This window comes from Castor canadensis, chromosome 17 (assembly GCF_047511655.1).
Source record: "Castor canadensis chromosome 17, mCasCan1.hap1v2, whole genome shotgun sequence".
NCBI classification, from domain to species: Eukaryota; Metazoa; Chordata; class Mammalia; order Rodentia; family Castoridae; genus Castor; species Castor canadensis.
Window position 1 is genome coordinate 51,793,583 of NC_133402.1, and position 25,103 is coordinate 51,818,685.

The 25,103-nt window shown below is 43.1% G+C and overlaps 1 protein-coding gene, 1 non-coding gene and 1 pseudogene across 2 annotated transcripts; 1 reads left to right on the top strand and 2 right to left on the bottom strand.

Moving 5' to 3' along the window:
- Positions 1-381: 381 nt before the first annotated feature.
- On the bottom strand, positions 382-23,333 carry Wdr82 (WD repeat domain 82). The gene is made up of 9 exons (XM_074059917.1): positions 22,864-23,333; positions 16,773-16,870; positions 12,979-13,045; positions 8,005-8,104; positions 7,382-7,498; positions 6,530-6,685; positions 5,952-6,021; positions 4,956-5,098; positions 382-3,198 (listed from the first exon to the last, which is right to left on the bottom strand). Exons 1-9 carry the CDS (start codon positions 23,022-23,024, stop codon positions 3,169-3,171), a joined length of 942 nt encoding a protein of 313 aa, XP_073916018.1. The 5' UTR covers positions 23,025-23,333; the 3' UTR covers positions 382-3,168.
- On the bottom strand, positions 4,326-4,426 carry LOC141418737 (small nucleolar RNA U13). Its single transcript, XR_012443383.1, has one exon. It is a non-coding gene; the product is annotated as a small nucleolar RNA U13 (small nucleolar RNA).
- On the top strand, positions 13,427-13,520 carry LOC141418659 (U6 spliceosomal RNA; annotated as a pseudogene).
- Positions 23,334-25,103: the final 1,770 nt, after the last annotated feature.

Below are 25,103 nucleotides of genomic sequence, written 5' to 3' on the forward strand. Positions count from 1 at the left end.
GCCCAGGAATGAGTTACCAAGCAACTAACTAGGACTACTGTTAGAAGGCCTATCCTTGCCCTCTGTGAGACAGGGTCCAGCAGGATGAAACTTACTCCAACGAGAGGTGCCGGTCTCATCAAGGTCTAATGCAAACAACCTGAGGGAAGGTCTGAAGATGGTCGGGTCAGGCTTGCTTTTCCTAGTCACTCATTTCTGGCCCTATGGCTGGGATGGGTCTGGATGTTCCAGCCCACACGCCTTAGTTAGCAGGGGGTCTGAGAATCCACATAGGATTAGAGAGCGCCCCATGTGAGCTGGGGCATAGTAGACAACCCATCACTCCCTCCCACCCCTCTGGGAACCAGGCAAACAGTGCTACAGAAACTCAATGGAAGAGGCTCCAGCCATAAAATTATGTTTATGACTGATAACATGGAAAAATGTTTATATGTTAAGTACAAAAGGGACATAAAATTGTATATACAGAATAACAACTATGTAAACACACCAAGAATCTATGCACAGAAATGTAGAGAAGAACATTTAACATCAAAAGATTAACAGTGGTAGCATTTGGGCAGCAAACTGATCCTAAAATTCCCAGATTTTCCTTAATAAGCAATAATTATGATTGCAACAGGGAATTTTTTTTTTCTTTTTTTTTTTTTATAAAAACACCCCACTGGAGAGCTGGGAGTGTAGCTCAAGTGGTAAAGCGCTTGCCTAGCAAGCTCAAGGTCCTGGGATCAATCCCTAGTACTGCAAAATAAAACAAAAACCCACTAGAGCTGGGCGTGGTGGTGCACACCTGTAATCCCAAGTCAGGAGGATCCTGAGTTCCAGGCCGTCTCCAAAAACAACCCTCCCCCCACTAGCTGGGGTTTGAGCAGTTAGCTGTAAAATAGAAAAAGTGGCCTTGGCCCAAGCTCTTCAGAGGGTGGCGAGAGCCCCTCTCTGATACACTCCTGCATGCCATCACCACCCATCTCACATCACTCCACTTTGAATCTTTCCATTTCCTAACTCACTCAGCTGCCACAGGGCTCAAAAATAGAGGCTGTGAGTAGGTACATTTTCAAAAGACATGGCACACAGGAACTCAAATCATTTCTTGCTACTAGGCAAGCCACTATCTCTCTGAAGTTCCTAATGTGAATTTGCTATCCTGAAGGTGGGCAGTAATAGCTCACATCATTTGGTTCCTTACAGTCCCTCCACTCTGGGAGGGCAGAACTACAATGGGTGACATAGCAGCACTTGCAGATTCCAGTCTACTTTTGACAAAGGTGTCTGCCTCTTGCCCTTTCAATCTGAGTAACAAGTTGAAAAATAATTGCTTTTAAAAAATAAAGAAAGTGCTAGTGGTTCATAGCCTGTGCCTGAACAGAAGCAGTGATGGCTTGATTTACATCCCTCCCCCCCAAGTAGCTGTGTTCCCCTGGGTAAGTCACAACCCTGTGGGGCCTCAGTTTCTGATCTGCAGGGAGTGTTGCCTACATAAATGGTTGGGAACTTAGTCAAGTAACATGCCACTTGCTCTGCTCTAAGGAGGCCATACAGGGGAAGAAAAGGCCATGGGCCAGCTGCAGTTCTCAACTTGGGCCTAGCTAGAGCCCCTTCCTCAAGAGAAGGCAAGAAAGATATACCAGGTAAATGAGAGTGGCCTATAATTGGCAAAGAAGCTTCAGACTGATGCTTCAGACAAACACTCTGGTTCCAGCACCCTGTCCCCAAATACAGCAAGCCAGGAACAGAAGCCATGCAAAAGTGACTGTCACACATACACAGGTGCAGACAGAGCATAACCAGGCAAAAAGGAGACTAATACTTTAGAGAGGGCCCCAAATGTGGCTTGAGGAACACAAGGGAATCACCCCAAGACCCTCACTTAGCTGCCATAGAAATAGCAAATACTAGAAGCTTTGCTTCATTTAGTCTCCCAAAGGAAAAAAGGTTAACAGGGAAGGCTAACACTGGTAAACACTATTAGCAAGGACGTAGTCCGGGGTGCAAAACTCCCTCTCTTTCAGCTGAACACTTAGAAACTATAGACAAGGTAGATAGATATGCATACACACACATATATGCATATATGTCTGCACAAGTATATTTAAATGGAGGCACGCACACTGTGCTAAAATACAAACAGAAGTCAAAGGTCATATATAAAAAAACCTAAGTATAACATATAACACAGGCCTAGAACCAGCTCTTCGGTGGGAGCTGGGGAAAAGGGGTGTCATCTGCAGACTATGTACACGATTTGTGGTTGGCAGGAAAGGAAGGCATCAGTGTAAACAACTCAGACTTACTCCACAATACTGGCCCACAGAAAGTGTGATGCATCTCAGGTACAAAAATAGACTCCTACCTTGCTTTTGTACAAACCAAGCTCAGTAGGCCCCCAAAAGGACTGTGGGTTTGTCTTGAAGATGGACTGTACCAGGCTGTTTCTAAACCTTCCAACCCTCAGAACTCACCTGCTACCCCTTTCCCTCCCTTTCAGGCTCTTGGGTCTGTTTCTACCCTGTATTAGAGCCTGAAGCCTGCCCAAACCACCCACCCTCTCAGGACTAACTGCACGGCTTCCTGACAAGAAAGGTTCTTCTATATCTGTCCCTTTCTCTGACCCCAAGGTATGTGAAGACTTACTTCTGTAGAACATTTGGCACCTAAGCAACACAATGGTTGTGGAATAATGCCACAATTACACAGGGAGACCCAGTAACAAGACATGCAGGGTGAGGGCAAGGGGCACTGAGCTGCCCTAATATCTTAAAACCAGAACTGAGGCTTCCCATGCATTTATCAGGATGGGAAAAGGGATGTGCAGAATTGATGACTTCACCGGCTCTTCAGCAGCAAATACATTCAAAATTGAAGGCGTCTTGAGAGCTCCGCTATAACCGAATTGTGAGTCTGGTCACCCCTCTGGAGGAGCTTGGTGCAGTGACAGCTGGAAAGGCTAAGTTCCAACTGAATCTGCAGTGCCAGAGTCCTTTTGATGAAGCTCAGCAACTAATCTGTTTTTCTTTTGAGTAGATGTACAGCACATCCATGGGAAGGCCATATGAAAGGATGTTTTCCAGCCTAGTCAAATGATCCAATCCCACTGTTATCTCAGTCCCCTCTGAGTTTTTCCACTTGGTTGCCCTCACTGTACAAAATAGCCGAGTAACATCAGGGTCAGTCATCAATGGTGGGCAACCAGAAGGCCTGAAAAGAAAACATACGTAAACTTTAAAAAGCCAAGTATCTCCTCACTGTAAAGCATTTGTCATACTCCCCCCCACCCGCAGTATGAAGATGCCCAACCCCAATTATGGACGAGCTATGGCCTGTGGCTGTCCCTCCTTACTGACCAACTGTGGCAGTCTATGGAGACAAACACTCCTGGTCTCTGCAAATAGGCTGGTCTGTTTCCCTCCAACACTTACAATACCACACCAGCTCAGTATTATAAAGGAAAAAGAAACGTACTGCTTAGGAGGGGAGTGCTTGGGTAACACGGCCTCACTGCTAATCTTAAGGTGATTTCAGACAGGTCTTCTTTCTAAGCTGAGCAAATGAGGATAGCTCACCCAGATATGAAAAAAAAAAAAGGAATGGGTGGTTTTACTTCATTCTTTCTTTTTTTTTTGTGGTAGTTTTGGCACTGGGGTTTAAACTCAGGGTCTCACACTTGCTGGGCAGGTGCTCATATCACTTGAGCCATTCCACCAGCCCTGACATATGTTCTTATTAGCTTGTTTAAAAAAAAAAAAAAAGGGTGGTGGTGGAGGCACTGGGATGCCCCCTCACTGGGTCTCAGTGGTAAAGATTAAAAAAAAAAAAAAAAGGGAGGAAGAGGAGTACAATGTGCCCTGAGTCAGGATGGGCGTGAAATGCCCAATCCTCAACTACTGAGGAAGTTTAGGAGAAGAAACTGTAGGCTGAGACTCACTGATCCTTTACTCTGCTGGTATTATTACAGAAGCAAGGGCTTGGAGTTAACTGTAAGTGACGTAAGAATTTCTGAGGAATTCAGTGTAAAGAGGAATGGAAAACTAAGGTTGAGTGGGGTGCGGGTAGCTCATGCCTATAATCCTGGCTACTTGGGAGGCAGAGATCAGGAGGATTGTGGTTTAAAGCCAGCCTGGGGAAATAGTTCATGAGACCCTATCTCAAAAATATCCAACCACAAAACAGGGCTGGCAGAGTGGCTCAAGTAGTAGAGCACCTGCCTACCAACAGTAAGGCCCCGAGTTCAAATTCCAGTATCACCCCCTACCGCTCCAAAACAAAAACAAAAACCACCACTCTGAAAGGATACAGTCACAAAAGGCTGGTTCCTTTTTTCTTCACATCAGATAGGTAATGTGCCAACGTCTTAACAAAGTTTAAAGGAGGCACATTACACAATCACATGAACCCCAATCATCACACCTGTGTGGTTCAAAATATTTTAAGGAGCAAACCAGGTGCCAGTGGCTCTGCCTGTACCCCTAGCTACTTGGGACCTAAGATTAGGAGAATCTCGATTTTGAAGCCACCCAAGGCAAGCAGTTTGCAACGCTCACCTCCAAAAATCAGAGCAAAATCAACTGGAGGTATGGTTCAAGGAGCAGAGTGCCTGCTTTGCAAATTGAAGCCCTGAGTGAGTTCAAATCCCAGTACCACACACACACAAAAATAAATAAAAAATTTTAAGGAGGAAAAAAGATGTTGAGCATAGTCCAGGGAATTTGGGCCTAAAACTCTGGGCCAGAGGGAAACCTGCCCTGCCCTCTTGGGAGCCAGAAGTGACCCACATTGTGAAAAGAATAAAAGTAAAAAGACCATCCCAATCACAGATCACATGACAGGTGAAATAGGTAAGATGCCAGTGGAGCAACATGGTTGCCTAGACCTAAGTACAACACAACTGATTAAACTCATTGACCTCAACTGGAGAGGGGCACCCATGTGGAAGACAACTTCAACTGTTCACATACCATGTTAGAACATGCGCTGGCAAATGTCATGAACTTGGGGTTGAACTGCAAACAGGTAATGGGGCCTGTGTGTTTACCATCCAATACAGCTACTTTTATACCACTCTCTCCATTCCAGACATGGATCTTGCCATCCTCTGAACCTAAAGAGAACGTTTAAGAAAATGTAATAGCTCAAAACAAAGACAAGTAAGAGAAAGAAATACAGATTAAGGTCTGGAGACAGGCAATGTTCACACCAATCCTCAGAAGAAACAGAGAGAGGAGACAGTGAGGGAAGGACACTTTGGGAACTGATCTTGGTCCTGGGCAAGTCATACACCTCCCACCCCCTTCTCCCTTTTCATGATCTTATTATGTAGCCCAGGCTAGCCTGCTTCTGCCTCCCAGTGTTGTGGTTAGAGGAGTGTACAGCCATGCCTCTCTATCTTTTCTCATCTACAAAAGGGGCTGAATGACATTAGCTTACCAACATAGACCAACTGAGATAACTGAATGCAGGATTACATCAAGACATTAGAAATGCTAATAAGGTAGTGATTTTAGAGTTTAACCCTAATACTAATCCAGGAATAAAGCCACTTCCAGTAAAGAAGAACTCCAAGCCTAGTGCTTGTGGTGCATGCCTGTAATCCTAGCTACTTGGGAGGCTGGAATCAGAAGGATCATGATTCCAGGCCAGCCCAAGCAAATAGTTCTTGAGACCTCCCAGCTCCAAAAACAACCAGAGCAAAATGGGCTGGAGGTGTGGCTCAAGTGGTAGCATGCTGACTTTGCAAGCATGAAGCCCTGAGTTCAAATCCCTGTCCAACAAAAAAGCAAACAAAAAAACTCCAAAGTCAAGTTGATTTAAAGATGCTATACTACTGGCATGATGTGTCATACAGAAACCTGAAAGCATCTCTTAAACAGGGACTATCTCAGTCTGCTTAATAACTTGAACAAACAAACGCACAGTACCAGAGAAACAACCCTGAGGGACATAAGGAAGCTCACCGATCATAATAAACTGAGAGTCTGGAGTAAATGAAGCCTCCAGTGTGACAGCTTTGCTGTTGGCATAACCCTAAAATGAAACAGACCAGTTCTCTTGTTATAGGGCCACTAATAAAAATTCCAACCCAGCACATGCATCTCTTACTTTTCCATAAAACTCTTTGTCAAGCACAATGCTACCAAGGTTCCAAATGTGACTCCCACCCTTCACAGTTCATTCCCAACCCTCAACTCCACATTCAGGGGAGCAAAACTATTTTATTTTTAAGAATAATTTTATGGGCAGGAGATGTGGCTCAAGCAGAAGAGCACCTGCTTTGCAAGCTGGAACACAGAGTTCAAACCCCAGTCCCACCAAAAATAAAAATTAAAATAAAAAAAAATAAAATAAAAACTTGGGTCACTTAGTGAGAAGTGAATGTCTCAGAATCCAAAGGAAGTAAGTTCATGTGCAAGAAATTGCAAGCCCATATCTTGATCATTAAGTCAAGGATAGGTATTGATCATCCAGCTAACCCAACTCTCAGCCCAGGAGGTATGGGCATGGAAACAGCTATGCTCAAGGCCGACAAGCTCACCCCAAACGTGTGCATCACCACTCCCTTGAATGCATCGATGAGACGGATGAAGCTGCCATTTGTGGAGATGAGTATGAGTTTACCATCATTGCTGAATTTAAGTCCTGTCCACTCACAAGTCCGATCATACTGCATCTTAAAGGTTGCAAATGGTCCCTGAAAGAGATAAAAAAGTTTCCCCATTCAAGGTACATAAATAATTTCTCTGACAGAGCCAGTTCCTAGTCTAGCCCTTTAGATTCCCTTTTTTTTATTTTTGATGGTACTGGGGTTGGACACAGGGCCTCATGCTTGCTAGGCAGGCACTCTACCACTTGAGCCATGCCCCTAAGTCCTTTAGTTAATTCTGAGATAGTCTCATGTTTTTGCCTAGGTTAGCTTGGACTGTGATCCTCCTATTCATACCTCCCATGTGGCTGAAATCATAGCGATACACTACCATGCTCAGGTATTGGTTGAGATAGGGTCTCAGTAACTTCCTGCCTCAGTTGAACAGTGATTCCTACCATCTCTGCTCCTGAGTAGCTGGGATTTTAAGTGTGAGCCACTGGCACCTGGCTCCATATTCCTTTTTGAGTGGAAAATCAGAGTGGATGGACTAGTGCTCTGTTACTCTCTAAAATGTACTATATACTTCCTCTACTACAAAAAAATGCTTTTAAATGTTCACCTCACCCTTAAAACTTCCAAACATCAAGATAGCACAAAGGCAGCTGGAATTGTGTGGCTCAAGTGGTAAAGCGCCTGCCTAGTAAGCACAAGGCCCTGAGTTCAACCTCCAGTACCGCAAAAAAAAAAAAAAAAAAAAAAAAACCAAAAAACAAAAAGAGTCAAAGAGTGTCAAAGAATTACCTTATCAAAAGAACGAAGGTCATAAAGTTTGACCATTTCAGAGTTGACACCTGCAGCAAAAATTAATCCTTCTGGATCAAAAGAACAAACTGGCTTGCCTTGTAGATGCATGAGGCCCTAAGAGAAAAGAAATATGACAAAAAGTTAACAAATACAGATTTCATCACTACATACTTTACTTTTCCCAATGAAAACTAAGAAAGGGCTAAGAACAGATACCTGTTCTGCCTATAGAACAGAAAAAGCAAACAAAAATTTGACTAAAATGAAGCTTTTAAAAAGGAAGTCATCAAATAATAATAGATTTCTGATCAACCCTAACTATAGAAAATTATAGACAAGAGTTCGAGTAGAAACAAATCCCCTGAGGCTAAAAACCATAGCTCAAAGGCTCTAGGAAAATTTTTTAAAACACTGTGTCATGGAGTGAATGCAATCTGTGCTAGAGTAGGGTATTTGCTGCTAACCAAGCAGCAGCCTACCAGAAGAGAGGTTTGCTTTGACATTTAAGGAGACTCTGGGATCCCAGAATGAACTACTGCTCTCCCCCCTCCTTTAGAGGGAAAGTTAATAATGCCTTCCACAGAAAATGCTCAAAAAGTATAACTGTGAGGTACCATTACCTGGCAGTTAGGAGACCGGAGATCCCAGAGTCGAATGGTCTTATCAAGAGACCCAGAAATGAAAGTGTCATCCACAGGTGACATGGACAAGGCCACCACCCTGCAATGCATCAAGATAAACAGGAGTTGAAGCAAAAATTGGAATGTGAACTCTACACCACTATACCTACTTATATATACCTGTCCTCCCAAAACTGCCATTCTAGGAAACACAAGCTTATCTGGAGTATCAAAGACAACTAGGACAATAAAAAAAGCAACTTAAAGCCTCAGTATAAAAATGATTCTAATGCAATCAAAATCACAATGAGGTATCATTTCACATCCACTAACATAGTTGTAATAAAAGAGTTGATAACTAAGTGGTGAAGATGAGGATGGTAGAGAAAACTGGAACCCTCATATTTTGTTGATGGAAATGTAAAGTGGTACAAATACTTGGGAAAAGTTTTTCCAAAAACAGTCACGATAGGACCCGTGAATTCTACTCCTATTTAAATACCCCAGAGAAATGAAAATATATGCCCACATCATACCAACACTTCATAACAGCCAAAATGTAAAAACAACCAAAATGTCTGTTAACTAATGAATGGATAAACAAAAATGCATATACATACATTCATACGATACAATGCAGTATTATTTGACAATAAAAAGGAATGAAATACTGAATCATGTGACAATATAAATGAACCTTAGAAACATGCTAAGTCAAAAAAGCCATACACAAAAGGCCACATAGTATGACTCCATTTATATAAAATGTCTGTGTAAGTAAATCTACAGAGACAGAAAGTAGATTAATTAGTAGTTACTAGGGGCTGGAGAGAGAGTGCTAATGGATAGATTTCTCTTTGGGGTGATGAAAATATTCTTGAATTGGTAAGGCTTGCCCAGGTGCTGGGGTTGGGTCCCCTTGCTTCTCACCCTGCTCTGTTCCTCACCAGCTGTGGGGCAGTGAGTGGGTATAGTAAAATAGCATGGCTGGGAGAAGAAAATGAAACCAAGAGGTGGGGTTTTGTGAACTTCCTAGGAAGTGATTTGGAAGTACTATGATGCTGAGACACAGCTGCACAGCAAATAAACAAGCAAACAAAAATCAAGAGCTGGCTGGTGGAGTGACTCAAGTGGTGGAGCACCTGCTTTTTAAAATAAAGGATTTAAGAAAAACTGGGTAAAACTCTAATAGATTCAAAACATGATGCTGGAGGAGTAGCAACTCATGGTTTGAGCTTCCTGATTTTCAGAGGTAAAGTGGAAGACCACTAGTGAAAACTTAGGCTCAGGAAGGAGAGTCTTTAATTCATAGTGGAGGGAACAGAAACCCGCCAGGTTGGAAGAATAAGGGGCCTTAGGGCTGGAAAAGAAGGGAGAAGAAACCTGAGAGATGGAAGACATAGAGGGAAAAGAGGCTTCAGTATTATGTGAGAAACAAGACTCAAACCTTTTAAGGTTTTTTTTGGCAATACTGGGGTTTGAACTCAGTGCCTCACATTTGCTAGGCAGGAGCTCTACCACTTGAGCCACTCTGCAAGCCCTTTTTTGGTTGGGTATTTATCAAGATGGGGGTCTCATGAACTATTTGTTGTGGTTGGCTTCAAACCATGATCCTCTTAATCTCTGCCTTTGGGGTAGCTAGGACTATGGGCGTAAGATACCAGCAGCCAGCTCTTTCAGTGTCTTGTGATAGACAATGCATGGAGCTGAGAAAATAACCAGGGATAGCACGAAGAATAATTTAATGAACTTAGTAGCAGAATCTGAGTCAGAGGAGGAAGGAGAAGGAAAGGATTCTGAAGTAGTTTTCAGACTAATACAGCAAAGATCTTATTTGGACTTGGGACTCTGAGAAGAAAAAGTTGGCAAAATGCCAAATAGCACCCAAAACCCAGGAGGAAGAACCAACAGTTATACCCAAGCAGTTAAGAAATTGGAATGGACTATCTAACCTTGTATTTGGCCTCTCCCTCAAAACCAAGAGGTAAGTCATAGTGAGTATAAAAAGCATCTATGCACAAGTCTGTCATGTGTACAAATTTCAACGCTCCATCAGAAGTGACCCATTTTTAAGAAAAATAGAAAAAAGACAAAGGCTCTGCAAGCAGAAGAGCTAACAGAGGAAGACTTAATCTAGGAAACAAGAAAATTTCAAAAGTGTAATTAGTATCTTCAGCAAAACACATGAGGAGGTTGAAAATACAGAAAATTACCATCTATATGTCTTAGAAATTAAGAATTCAGGAGCTGGGGGTGGGCTCAAGTGGTAAAGCACCTGCCTAGCAACCACAAAGCCCTAAATTCAAATCCCAGTACTACAAAAAAAAAAAAAAAAAAAGCAGAGACTCAGACTGACAGTCTTATCACTGGTATCTTGTATGCTACCAGAAGTCAATGGGCAAATATCATAAAGTTCTATAAGGCTTTCAATCTAGAACACTGTACCCAGCTAAATTGGAGTTAGACTTTGTTATCCTCAAAGACTTTTTTAATATCAAAGAATTGAGGGGCTGGTGGAGTAGCTCAAGTGGTAAAACACCTGTATGAGCCCTTGAGTTCAAATCCTGATACTGCCAAAAACTAACAAACAAACAAACAAGAAAGAAAACAAACACACAAAGAATTGAGGAAGTTAGGGCTAGAGATGTAGCTCAGTGGTAGAGTGCTTGCCTGGCATGCACAAGACCCTGGGTTCAATCCCCAGCATTTAAAAAAAAAAGAGGGGAGTTCATTTTTTGGGTATTTTCTGAAAAAAATTACTCAAGAATATACTTTAGCAATCTAGGGTACTTTTCTACTATCAAAATACTAAAACAACCAAACAAACAAAAAATCCCCTACCAACCAAAAAACAAAAATCTGGGGGGGAGTGACCCAATTAATGTATACAAATCTAAGTAAATGTAAAAACAATAAAATTAAATTAAACAAACAAGCAAACAAACAAACCATTCACACCTTACTTAGCAGAGAGGAGAGCTTATAGCTTAGTTGGGAATGAGGGGAAATTATCACCTAAATGCTGGTAAAAGTGTTAGAGCACTGCCTAGCAACTGAAGAACTTGAGTTCAAACCTCAGAATCTCAAAAAAAAAACAAAAAAAAACCCCAAAATGCTTAATGGTAACTATCCTAACTTGCATAGGGGTGAGAGGAATTGTGCCAAATCAAACAACAGATGGGAAAAGTCATAGAAACAGGTTAAGATGGCAAGACACACTAGAATAGAAAACAAAAGCTGAATGCATCAAAAGAAAGGAAATTTATGTGAGCACTGGTAGCTCACACCTATAATCCTAGCTACACCGGAGGCTGAGAACAGGACGATCAAGGTTCAAAGCCAGCCTGGGCAAACAGTTCATGAGACCCCCATCTATAAAAATAACCAGAGCAAAATGGATTGGAAGCATGGCTCAAGTGGTAGAGTATCTGCTTTGCAAGCACAAAACCCTGAGATCAAATCCCAGTCCCACTTCCCTCAAAAAAAAAAAATCAGAAGGTTAAGGTTAAATAATCGGGAACATTAGAGCTCTTAATTGTAACCAGTACATTTGTGAACATTACTTTGAAAACAAGCAAGCAAAACCATCTACTTACTGTCCTTTGTCTGGAACTACACAGTAACCAAAAGATGCTGCTTCCTGTCTTCAACAACACAGAAATGTATTGCCCACTCAGAAGTGCAACCTCTAACGGACTACACAGCCCATCATAAGGGCTCTATACCACTTTAACCACCTTGGGTTGACCGCTGTACATTTGCAAATGAAAGCAGGAGGAAATATTCCAAATGATAAAGTATTAGCTAAGGAAATAAGTGTTTTAACATTCAATCAAAATAAAAAAAAAAAAGAAAGACGAAAAAGTTGAGGGAAGTGGGATGTGGGATAAAGGACAAAGAGAAGCAACCTGCATTACAATATGGACCCGGTAGATAAACTTGACTTTTAAAAGGGCTGGGGACGTGGTTCAAGTGGTTGGGCTCCTACCTAGCAAGCACAAGGCCAAGTTCAAACCCCAGTACAGCCTAAATAAACAAATGTAATGGTCAGTTTTTTTCCCTTTTGCATTTCATTAAGATCCTCAAGGAGGGCGGTGTATGTGTGTGTGTGGTAATGGCTCATGTGGTATAGTACCTGCCTTGCAAGTGTGGCTCCCTAAGTTCAAGCCCCATTACCACCCAAAAATACAAACAAAAGAAAAACCACATGGGATTTATTACTTATGAAGTGTAAGAGTACATGGTAAAAGTTCAAAGCCCTGCATTCAAATTCCAGTACCAAAAGAAAGAAAAATGTGGTAAGTTGGAGCCTAGAGTTGACTGACTATAGAAATTCTTTATTCTTTTCTCTTTTTTTTTTTTTTTTTTTTCAGTACTGGAGTTTGAACTCAGGGCCTACATCTTGAGCCACTCCAGCAATCCTTTTTTGTTAAGGGATTTTTTGAGATAGGGTCTCACAAACTATTTGTCTGGGCTGGCTTCAAACTGTGATCTCTGCCTCCTGAGTAGCTAGAATTACAGGTGTGAGCCACCCACTGGTGCCCGGCCAGATTTTTTATTCTTTGTGGCCACTATCTTTCTGCCTTAGGTGCAGGTAGGCACCCAACCAATAGCACCTGGAAAGAAAGATGGCCAGGGAACGAGAAAGGAAGCATAATTATGTTTTTTTTTTTTTTTTGGTGCCAGTAATTGAACCCAGGACTTCCCACATGTTAAGCTCTGTCACTGAACTATGCCCCAGTTCCTTACTTAACATTTTAACTGAGATACCAGTTACCTCTGAAGCACCACCCCTTCCTCCACAACCTCAGTAAATCAAGAGCTGACTATTTATCAAGGGTTAACAAGAAAGACAAAAATGAATGTCAAGCAGTCAGTGAGTACACAGCTTGAGTCCACTTATAAAATCTCACCACTCTTCTATTCTCTGGGTTAGCTCAGGGATAAAATAATTCTACAACACTTGGGTCTTACCTTTTGTTATGTCCTGGAAAGTATCTGATGTATTTGTTGTCATGCAAGGATAAGTAACGAATAGTATCTGTAAGATAAATAAGATATATTATACCATTTAAAAAGAATTTCCTTTGTATTTTCATTTTGAAAACACAAGGTCAAAGAACACATTGTATTCCATCACCTAAGCAAAGTATGAATAAACAATGGTGAGTAATTCCTATTGGCAGGTTAAGAGTGTGCATGTGGGGCTGGAGTCATGGCTCAAGTATTACAGCACCTACCCAGCTATCAAGAGGCCTTGAGTTTAAACCCCAATAGGAAAAAAAAGTTCAGTTCAATAACTCAAGAACAATTTAAGTTTACAACATATATAGTAATTTTTAAAATCACAATTTTGTATGGAATTATCAGAATGAAATCCCTCATATTATTAATGTATGGAAATTTAAAATTAAAAAATAAAGTGCTCACTTCAGCAGCATGGAACGATACAGAGAAGATTAGCATGGCCCCTGCATGAGGATGACATGCAAATTCATGAAGCATTCCATATTTAAATAAATAACTGTTTTGGGGGCTGGAAGTTTAGCTCAGTGACAGAGCACTTAGCCAGCATGTGTGAGGGCCTACGTTCAAACTCCATCATCACACAGACACAAGTAATTTTTTTTAAAAGTCACTGTTTTACTACCAATCTTTGGCTTCTTCATAAATTACAATTAACTTGCCCTGAAAATATACCCTGGCCAGGAAAAACAAAAGTTTTAGCACTGATCTTCATGCCTGGAATATGACAAACCTTTAAAACAAAAACAAAAAACCCAAAGCACATCTTAACTGCTGAGGAAACAGGCTGCTCAAAGATGTGAGCAGCCACACTGAGCTGAAGACTAAGCTGGACCGGTAGATGTTCAAGGTTGTACGGCAGTGCCACCCTTCCCAACATTCATTTAAACAAAGAAAAAGTAACCTCTTAAGATATTTTAAAAATTGACCTCATGAAATATACCAAGGCATAGCAATGCGATTCTGATAATGTCAAAGAAAGGAATAATCATAAAGATTTATGCTTAGGAGGACTGGAGGCATGACTCACATGGCAGAGCATTTACCTAGCAAATTTGAGGCCCTGAGTTTAAACCCCAGTACCACACACACACACAAAAAGATCTGTGTATATCTTAAGATGTACACTCTTAAGAAATGAATGATTCTGGGCTGGTGGAGAGGCTCAAGAAGCCTGCCTAGCAAGTGGGAGGCCCTGATTTCAAACCCCAGTGTTATCCCTGCTCCTCAAAAAAAAGAACTGAATGATTCTATCTGGAAAAGTACGTAACAAATAGATGGGTGGTGATAGGGGAATGAATTACCATGAAGAACAGAACCAGAAGGCTAGGATATAGCTCAGTGGTACAGCATTTACCTACAGTGTTCGGCACTCTAGGTTTGATCCCTAGCACCACAGTAAAAGAGAAAAAGAAATCATTGTTGAAAACCAAGTAATAGGCTGGTGGAGTGGCTCAAGAGGTAGAGTGCCTGCCTCACAAGCGTGAGACCCTGAGTTCAAACCCCAATACTGCAAAAAAACCCAAAAACCAAACAAACCAGAAACAATACTAAATTCCAGGAGAAAAAAAGCACAGAAAGAACATTATAGCCATGCATTGGTGGCTCATACCTGTAATCCCAGCTACTCAGGAGGCAGAGATCAGGAGGATTGTGGTTTGAAGCCAGCCCGTGCAAATAGTTTGTGAGACCCTATCTCAAAAAAACCCACCACAAAAAAAGGACTGGTGCACTGGCTTAAGGTGAAGGCCCCGAATTCAAGCCCCAGTACCACCCAAAAATGGTCTAAGGTATTAAGGATTAAGTGGTTCACCCGATGGCTTACAAGGGTGTTTTCCAGTAAGACAGCATTTAACCTAGTTCAGTTCCATAACTGAACTCTACGTGGTTTCCTTGAAATCATCTTCAAACCTCTCAAATGAAAACTTAGTAAGTATTCTTGGTTATTTTAATGCTAGGAACTACTCACCTGCCCTAAGGAGGAAAGATTTCCTCCCCATTACCTGGATTCCCAGAGATGAGCAGGGCTTCGACGTCCTCTTTGCCCCACTTGGTAGCTGGTGCACTGTTCCTGGCAAGGCAGTGGCCTGTACAGTTATCTCCTGTACCGGGTGGTATCATAGACCCTCAAACTGTACAAACTACTACCTCAGCCTGGAATCAGGCAAAAGGAAACAGAGCACTGGAGGAACTCTTCAGGATGCACTTGAGGCAGGAAAGGCAGCATCCCCACAGCAGAGGCCCGGCAGCAAAGCTGCAAGGGCCTCACATTTGCCTCATCTTGCACTACATTTGGAGAATCCTCGTTTAATCACACAGCAAAGCAGCCCAACAGAAGAAATATACCAGTCATTCAGATGATCACATACATATATTTCCCCAGCATCCTAATGTTTTATATTTTTGTGCCAAAGCATCAACTGTACTGCTTATTAGAAAACTGCTTCTAAATAGAGGTTTGAGAAACAGAAATGACATACTTATTGAAACTCAAGTACAGGTAGAAAAGTCTCATTAAAGGAAGAAAAAAAAAAAAAAGACTTCTGCCCAGTTGCTCTGAGATAAAGATAAAAGAGCAGTCTAAATAATCCTTGTTGAATGAAATTAGAAGAACCTTAGTGTAAAAAGTGAAATAATTAATAAGCCAGTAATGTAAGCTAAAAAGAAAAAAAGCCAGGTGCCGGTGGCTCATGTAATTCTAGCTACTCAGAAGGCGGAGATCAAGACTGTGGTTTAAAGCCAGCCTAGACAAATAGTTCTCAAGACCCTCTTTAAAAAAAAAACAAAAACACCCCATAAAAAAAGGGTGGAGTGGCTCAAGGTGTGCAGCCTGAGTTCAAACCCCAGCACTGCAAAAAAAAAGAACTCCCAACAGGAAAATAAGTGTTATAGCTCGATTACCAAGACAATGTGCCACCTTAGGAAGACTTAGTCTATGGGAAATGCAGACAGAAACAATTTATTACACAAAGAAATTCATGTGTTTAATTTCAAAAAACAGCTCTTTACTCATCAGAGATATTAACTTTATTTAAAAACACAAAGGAACTGGGCACTAGTGGCTCATGTCTACAATCCTAGCTACTTGAAACGTTGAGATCAGGAGGATCGTGGTTCAAGACCAACCCTGACAAATAGTTCACAAGACTGTCTCCAAAAAAAAAAAAAAAAAAAAAAAACCACAGCAAAATAGACTGGAAATGTGGCTCAAGTGGCAGAGTGCCTGCCTAGCAAGTGTGAGGGCTCAAGTTCAAACTCTAGTACTGCCAAAAAAAAAAAAAGCTAAAATGTTGTTCATCCTTTTTGGCTGTGTTTTGAGACTGGGACTATTATGTTGTTCAGGCTAGCCTAGAACTCATGATACTCCTGGCCTCAGCCTCCCCAAGGACTGGAATTACAGGTAGGCCTGGAATATTGTGAATGAGGAGGTCCAACAGTTTACCACTTGCTGTGTGTCAATTATTCTTTCCTTTTGTTTGTTCTAAATATATTATTTCAAGTCTCAAGTACAAATCATAAATATAATCAGTTTCTTCCTGTTTCCACCCCTCATTGTAAACCAGAGTTTTCCACACTCAATTCCAAGTTCAGCATTCTTTCAGTCCTAACAATGTAATTAGCATTGTTAACATCACAGGAAAATATTTAAATAAAGTAACTAGCCAAAGCAGAAGCAGTCACAAAGATTCCTATTTAACAAAGGAAACCGTTACCATAACCTTCTAAAAAGAAGTCTTGCTTACCATCTATTTTGTTAGAGCTGTAAACAACTGTGTTTGCCGCATGAGTGTATCTGATGAGGTCCACACCATATTTCTTACTGTACAGGGTTCTCTTTGGTCTGAGAAAATAGAGAAAAACAAAACATCAAAATCCTCCACAAAAATCTGAGATCTCTGTGTAAAGAGTAGCACCTGAATGAGGTGAGGATCTTGGTAAGTTCTTACACCAGAAACAAACACAATTTTCTTCCAAAAAGAGGAAACAACCATCAATCGATGGGTATAGTGATGTGCCTATAGTCCCAGCACAGATGATCTCCTGAGCCCTGAGTTTGAGGCCAGTCTGGGCAACACAGAAATTCCATCTCCTAAGCAAAATCAAAGCCAACAACAAAAATCACGAATAGCCATCTAAAGAATAAAGAAGTCTTTCACATCTGAACACCTAAAGTGGAAGACTTTACCATAACATTCAAAAGTAAGCTTTGAGAAAAAGGACAATCTATTTAAGAATAAAAGCACATGCAACAACGAAAGTAATAACTTTCAGCAGAGAGGGTATGATGACACCACAAACCTAAGAACTTTACTTAAGTCGTCCACATGGAAAATTCTTTCTTCAAGGAATCCAAGCCAGTGCAGGGGCTCACATCTGTAATCCTAGCTACTCAGGAGGCACAAAGCCAGTTCCAGGCAAACAGTTCTGTAGATCTCGAAAAAACCCACCACCAAATGGCTCAAGAGGTAAAAGCACTGGCATATGAGGCCCGAAGTTCAAACCTCAATGCAGAAACGAAACAAAACAAAACACCTGAAACCAGATACAAAACTGCTTGCCTTCTCAATGTACTCTGCTCTTGCAGAACATTCAGCCTCCCTATCCTACAGGTTGGAAGCATTTGCTGAGCCTTTCAGAAGGCAAGCCTAACTCTCCCTTGAAAACTAGTCAGTGGTTTTTTTCTTTTCACTTTGTATGTTTAAAAAAAAAAAAAAAAAAAAAGCCACACATTTCCAAACCCGATGTTCTAATCCATTTGTCGAAGCTCGTTGTTAGATGACTTCCTCTACAGAACTGTGAAAATCAAGCTAAAAGGGATCTCAGAAAAATCTCTGACCAATTAGGACATGCAAGGCCCTGAGTTCAAAACCTGGTACTGCAGAAAAAAACCCCATAAAAACAAACAAAAACCTCCAGTACCACCAAAAAGAAAAAAAAAAAAAATCTGACCAAAAACTGTTACACACTGGTTAAATTAAAAAAAAAAAAAGGTCTGGGTGTGGTGGCACATACCTGTAATCCCAGCACTGGAAGGACTATGAACACAAAGCCAGTCTAGGCTATATGCGATCCTGTCTCAAAATGTTAAAACAACACCCCCTCTCCCCAAAAAAATATCTCTGGAAAACTACATTTGGTAAAACTCTCTATATGCAGCAAGTCAGAAAAGAAAACCTTTAACACAATTTTCTATATTTAGGTCTTACAATAATTTCAAAATCCTGTATCAATGTCTACTGAGAGTTTTAGTTTATGAAAGACAAAACCCTCTCAGTGTAAAATTCTCTTGGAAAACCTGGATGCTAAACAATCAAAAGCCAGGCAACCTTAAGAAGTCAATCGTGGCTTGCAGACTGGCTCAAGTGAGAAAGTGCCTGCCTCGCAAGCATGAGGCCCTGAGTTCAAACCCCAGTGCCACAAAAAAAAAAAAAAAAAAAAAGTCAATCGAGAGCCATTTTAGTTTAATCCTATAATTCCTGCACTCCAGAGTCTGAGGTAGGAGGGTGCCAAGTTCCAAGCCATCAATTTTCTTAATGTCAGTGAAGCTGAGGGCTTTCCCTACATAAGACCTATTTCCAAATAAAACTTAATTGTATGGGATTTCATACAAGATTATCATTACTGAAATATTACATCACCCCTAAAATGATTAAGAGCTGGGCACCAGTGGCTCACAACTATAATCCTAGCTACTTGAGAGGCTGAGATTGGGAGGATCATGGTTGGAGGCCAGTCTGGGCAAATAGTTCATGAGACGCCCCCCATATGCAAAAAATAACCAGAGCAAAATGGGCTGGACATGTGGCTCAAGTGCCTGCTTTGCAAGCATGAAGCCCTGAGTTCAAATCTCAGTCCTACAAAAAAAAAAAAAAATCAACAAAGACTACCTGTTCCAGTCCATTGTCTGGGGTTCTGCTATATGCTTACTGCATGGTAACTTGGAGGAAGGCCTGAGTCAGTGTGTGCTTGCTCTCTAAAGACACTCAACTTTGTATGTATCAGTGGGAGAAGCTAATCCCAGTATCTCAGTTTAGCTACAACAGAAAAGACAGGGCTGGGGATGTGGCTCTGTGGTAAAGAGCCTAACATTCAGGATGTTCTCGGTCCTATAACAACACTGCTAGCTAGCTACATACATACATACATACATACATACATAAATAAATAAATAGAAAGGGCCAATGTTAAAGGCTGTGGTATAACATTTTTGGATTTATTGAGATATGGCCTGCATGTCTCAAATTTATCAAAAACATTAACCATGGCTGGAAGCCAGCCAGGGCAAATAGTTTGGAATACCCTACCTTGAAAAAAACCCTTCACAAAAAAGGGCTGGTGGAGTGACTCAAGGTATAGCCCTGAGTTCAAACCTCAGTGCTGCAAAAAAAAAAACCAAAAACCAAAAAACAAAAAAACCCAAACAAACAAAAACCCAAAAACCCACTAACCTGGTTTGGGAATGTACCTCAGTGGTAGAGGATTTGCCTACCATGAGCAAGGACCTGGGTTCGATCCCCAGCATCTCAGGTAAACAAAACAAAAAACACTAAACCTGAGATTTGTAGCTAATAAAAAGAAATCTATTACCTCACTTTATTTCCTAGCTTGAAATTAAGACCTTAATGTATGTATTCATTTCAAGGGCCTTTACACATGTCCACACACAACACTTTTTCAAATATTTTGGCAAGCTTCTTCCCCAAAACTATGATTCCAGAGATGAGTTGTGAACAAAGAAAATAATATTAAAGCCTTCTGAGTAATTTGCATTACTACCCCAAAATAGCTAGGATCACAGGCATGAGCCAGTGGTGCCCAGCTCTATTATAAAGTTTAAGTGAACATTAAACTGGAAAATACTTGTGGGTTGGGGTCTGGCTGCTTGGCAAGCTCAAGTCCCTCAGTTCAAACCCCATTACTCCCCCCCCCCAAAAAAAATCTGGTTCTAACCATTTTTTTAACATTAGCAACATCAAATAGAGGTATTATGCCTTCCAAGAAAACACTACTTTTCTTCTAACACTGGATGGTCCTATCTACACTAGTGGCACTTTTTTTTTTTTTTTTTCCACCATTACCAGTTAAAAAATTTTAGGGGAGCCAGGCACCAGTGGCTCACACTTGTGTAATCCTAGGTACCTGAAAGACTGAGTTTGGGAGGATTGAGGTTTGAGGTCAGCCTGGACAAATAGTTCAAGGGACCCCTCCTTCCCCAATCTCCAAAATAACCAGAGCAAAACAGACTGGCAGAGGCTGGCATAGTGGCTCTAGTGGTGAAGTGCCTGGCTAACAAATGTGAGGCGGAGCTCAAAGCCCAGTACCTTAAAAAAAAAAAAAAAAAAATCAGAGCAGGCTGGCACAGTGACTCCCCGATATAATCCTAGCTACTTTACTTGAGAGGCAGAGATCAGGAGGATTGTGATTCAAGGCTAGACCAGCAAAAAAGTGAGACCCCCCCCAACTCAACCAACAAACCAGATACAGTAGTGTACTTCTGTAATCCGAGCTACTATCTAACGGGAAAATCAAAGTCCCAGGCCAGTCTGGGCAAAAGTTAAGACCTTCAGGGTGGGAACATGGCTCAAGTGTAGAATGTCTACCTAGCAAGTGCAAAGCCCTGAATCGCAAAACCCCAATACTCACCCCTTTCCCTGAAAAAAGCAGTTGGAAGTGTGGTTCAAGTTGACAAATGGAAGGAAAGCTCTGATTTCAAACACCACCAAAAAACCAAAAAAATTCCCAAACAAAAGCTCCAGTGTCACCAGTGTGGGGAAGATTAAGGTGGCAGGAGGGGCTCAAATGGTAGAGCAACGAGAGCCTCCTGAGTATGCAAAAACACAAAACAAAGCTAGTTGTGGTGTCCTTCAAGTTTCTTTCAAGGATGTTCTTTTTTTCAAGGGAGTTCTGTGAAACACTGTTTTTACCTTAAGTTTTTAATTATGTAAAAACAAGCATGAACAAGCTATTGTTTTATAAAACTGGCATAAAACAGGACTTTATGTCATCATCATCCTTCCCAACAGGTTGAAATTAAGCCATATTTGGGGATAAGCTGTGAAGAAATGCCATCAACAATCTTCATTTCCTTTGAATAAGAATATGCATTTCCATCCTCAGGTAGGGGTGTGTGTGTGGGGGGGGGGTTTCCCTGATCTGTGCACAGCACTAAACATTTCAAGCAAATCAGCTTCAAGTAATTTCTACCTCCAGGTGTCCACAATCACAACACACCCACCCCCAGGGACTTTATATGTTACCGTCTCTTCCCAACAGATTCAAGAGGGCAGACCAGGACAGAAATCCGTCTACGAACACTGACTCAAATAACCAAGCATCTGTCCAGCTAATACTTCCCTGTCCCCCAGGACCACCTTCCACACACTCTAGGCAGATCCACTGCCAGTTACATCATAATTTCTCATGGCTCCAGTGGGGAAACAATTGGGGAGAACATTACAGCTCAGTCCAAAACAGCATTACTTTAGATAAATTTACAAATGCAGAGACAAGATCCAAAAGAAAAATATCAGTTGTTTAAAAGGGGGGGAGGAGGAGGAAGGCAAAAGATAACAGCTAGACAAAGAAAAATAAGAAACTAGGTAACAAAATGAAGTCTGACAAAACCAACACCACTGAACTAAAGCCAACATCCCCTGCTTGGGAAAGGTGACTGAAGAGAAATCAAATTTAGCCTAAACTAGTTTCTGCTCCAACGGAGGTTAGCATTTAGCAAGGACTTGCACCAAGTCCACAGGGGTGAGGTCAGGCTGACAACCCTTCCCTGTCGCCCCCCACCCCCAGGAGATGAAAAAAGGCAAAGTGCCCAGCTTTATAAACGACTGCAAAGACATCCAGGTGTGGTGGTTCTCCAAACGACAGGGCACAACATACAACTTTCACGACCAGATTCAGAATTTTGATAGTTCCAACTGACTGTTCGGGGTTTTATTTATTTGTGTTCGTTTGTTTTTAGAGAAGAGCCTTAATATGTAGCCCAGGCTGGCCTTGAACGCTCACTTTCCTGCGATTAAGGCGTATACCACTACACGCGGTTAAACTGCTTAAAATAAAAAAGCACAAGAAAACCCACCAAATTGTTCTAGGATGCTTTGTTTTGTTTCGTTTTGTTTTTTTTTTTTTTTTTTAAAGAGAACTCACATTCAGGTCGGGATGGAACTGGCCAAGTTCGCTTGCAAGGAAAACTTTCAGGAATGTTGTTTTAAAAAGTTCACTATGAAACATAGGCCCCGGGTCTCAAGGGAGTCAGAGAAAGGCGGCAGGAGGAAGAAAAAGCCGGGGTGCGGGGGAGTGGCACAGCAAACCCGCTCTGACGGCCGAGAATGGCACCCGCACGGCGCGATGGTAGGAGAAGCGCGGGGAGCCGCGGGGCAGGGGCCGGGCGCGGTGCCAGGGCTGGATCGCGGTCACCGCGGAGAGGGCAGCGGGAGCCGATGCTGTAGGAACGGGCAGCAGGGGCAGCCCCGCAGGGCTCCGCGCCGACCCGCACCGCCTGACACTCACAGGGAGCGGAAAACGGCGGGCGCGGGCGCGGGGGCACGGGCAGGGCATTTAAAGGTCAAGGTCAAGGAGGGGTTTGCCGAGCGCCGCAGAAACGCTCCGAAGGAGACCCGAGGCGCACAGAAATGCTGCTGCTCATGATTAAAACTACCAAAAAAAAAAAAAAAAAAGGCCTCTAGGAGGGAAGCGAGTGGGAGGGAGTGCGAAACAGGCCAGGGTGGAGGGCGGGACGCGGGCCCAGGGCTGGGTCACCGGAGGGACGAGGGAGGGAGTCCGAGCCGGAGCCGGGCCCGGGGCCGCCGCCGCCGCACTCACTTGCCCTCCTGGCAGTCATAGAGCACGATGGAGTCGTCGTCGCTGCTCGAGATGACCGTCTCGCCATTGGGGCTGAAGTCAAAGCAGTTAATCTTGTCCGAGTTCTCGCGGAACACCTTGGCGACGCGGAAGCTCCGCAGCACGCTGTCGGTCAGCTTCATGGTGGCTGCTGCTGAAGGCAGCGGCGGCGACGGCGGCGCAGGGCCGGGGCGGGGCCGAGCGGCGAGCGGGCGGGCGGGCTCCCGAGGGCCAACCCGGGCGGTTGCGGGCGCCGCGCTGGCGGCAAGCGAGATGGCAGCGGAGCAGTCGAGCCGCTGCCTCTTCCTCTTCCCAAGGCAGTGCTCTCCGGCCTGGACTGTGGGGCCTCGCTGACGGTACCGCCCGCCTCGAAGTCGCCTCAGAGCCAACCGGCGCGGCGCCGGCTCATTGTGTCCGCCATCTTGGGGCGACAGGCAGAAGCCGAGGGCGAGGAGCCTCAGCCGCCACGCATGCCGGGAAAAGGGGCGGGGCGGGAACGGAGGCGCGAGGCGGGAGGCGTGGCGGTGACGTCAGCGGCTGCCTCGGAGTGTGGTGGGAGGTGGCAGTGCTGGGGCGAGCTGTGGGGCCTGAAGGGCTGGGCCGCCTGAAATCTTCCCCAGAAGGCCGTGGCGAGCCGAGGCCCAGCGCCTTGGCGCGTGTGATGGCGCCCCCTAGGCGCAGCTTAGGTGCTGCAGGGTTCGGGTGTGCCCCCTGGAGGCTTGATCTTGTGAGTGGACCAGGTGAATTGATTACAGGTGGGCTAACCACTTCTCCACCATAGCAGCCGCTCGGAGGGCCACGAGCTCTCTCTCTATAATTTTATTGGCTCAGACCATATGTGAGACTGCACACATTTTGTGTGGATGAGGTCTTTTCCTTTGGGTATACCAAACACCCTAGTGACCACTGCCCAGAACTTACCATTCTTTGTTGTAGTATTGGGGATTGAACTCAGGGCTTTGCTAGGCAGTTGCTCTACTGCTTGAGCCACATCGCCAGCCCCACTTTTAAGAATTTAAAACGTATTTCAGGGCTTGCTTAATATGAATGAAGACCTGGATTTGATCCCTAACACCAGGAAAGGAAAAAAAAAAAAAGATAAAACCCTAGAATGGAAGGAGACATTCAGCAACTGACTGTAGGAAGATGTGATATCCAGAGATACACTTATAAACCTGGACGATGGTAAAAACTAAAATGCAAACACCAGGACAACGAGGGTCTTCCTGAAAAGAACCTGGGGTTGTGTCCCACCCCCTGACAAAAAAGGAGAACCACAATTCCTACATATAAAGAGAAACTGTTCTCTAAGGGAAGAGGAGAAGATTCTGGCTAAGTCTGGGTTGCCTGTTGCCTCCTGACAAAGAGCAGAGCTTCAGGCTACAATTTGGGATCTGGAAAAAGCTGGTTTGAGTGAAACCTGAATGGATGGCAGATTTCCAAACTGCAACGTAATTGAAGAAAAGTCCGCACCCCAGAGCACTCCCTTGCTTCCTTGTAATCCTTGTGGCTTTATTTCGGAGGCTGGGAAGCAGGCTGTAGAGTCAGTTCTGAATCTTAAGATGTGTCAAGGTGCTATGTGCTAGAACTGTTCTCTGAGGTAGCCATAACTGTACTGAAGCTCCTGCAAGTCTTTCGTCTGACTACACTGCTGTGTGGAGAGATGGAACACTGTAGATGAAGAACCAAAACTATCTTGACCTAAGAGCCACTTACCTTTTGTATCTGACCAGACAGCCTCCTAACTAATAGATAAAATACTCAGAATTTGTCATTGACCTTTAGCCTTCACCAACCCTACAGCTAAGAATGCTGTAAAGTATATTTGAAACCTGTTGAAGAGATGTCCTTAGCCTACCTCATGCTCCCACAGATAAAATTGGCAAATGTATTGATTTGGGGTTTTTTTCGGTACTGGGGTTTGAAATCAGGGCCTCCCACTTGCTAGGCAGATGCCCTACCACTTCAGCCACTCTGCCAACCCTTTTTGTGTTGGGTATTTTTGAGCTAGGGTCTCAAGAGCTATTTTCCCAGGCTGGCTTTGAGCTGTGATCCTCCTGTTGGGTCTGGGAACCGAAGGGACAGATGAGTGAGTCAGTATCCCATCCCCCACGGAGAGCACTATGAGCCCTGCACCCTGAGGAGATACAGGGTCTCATAAATCTGCCACGGGGCTGATAGATAGGATGCTCTCAAGGTTGTTTCCCCTGATAAGAGGCAAA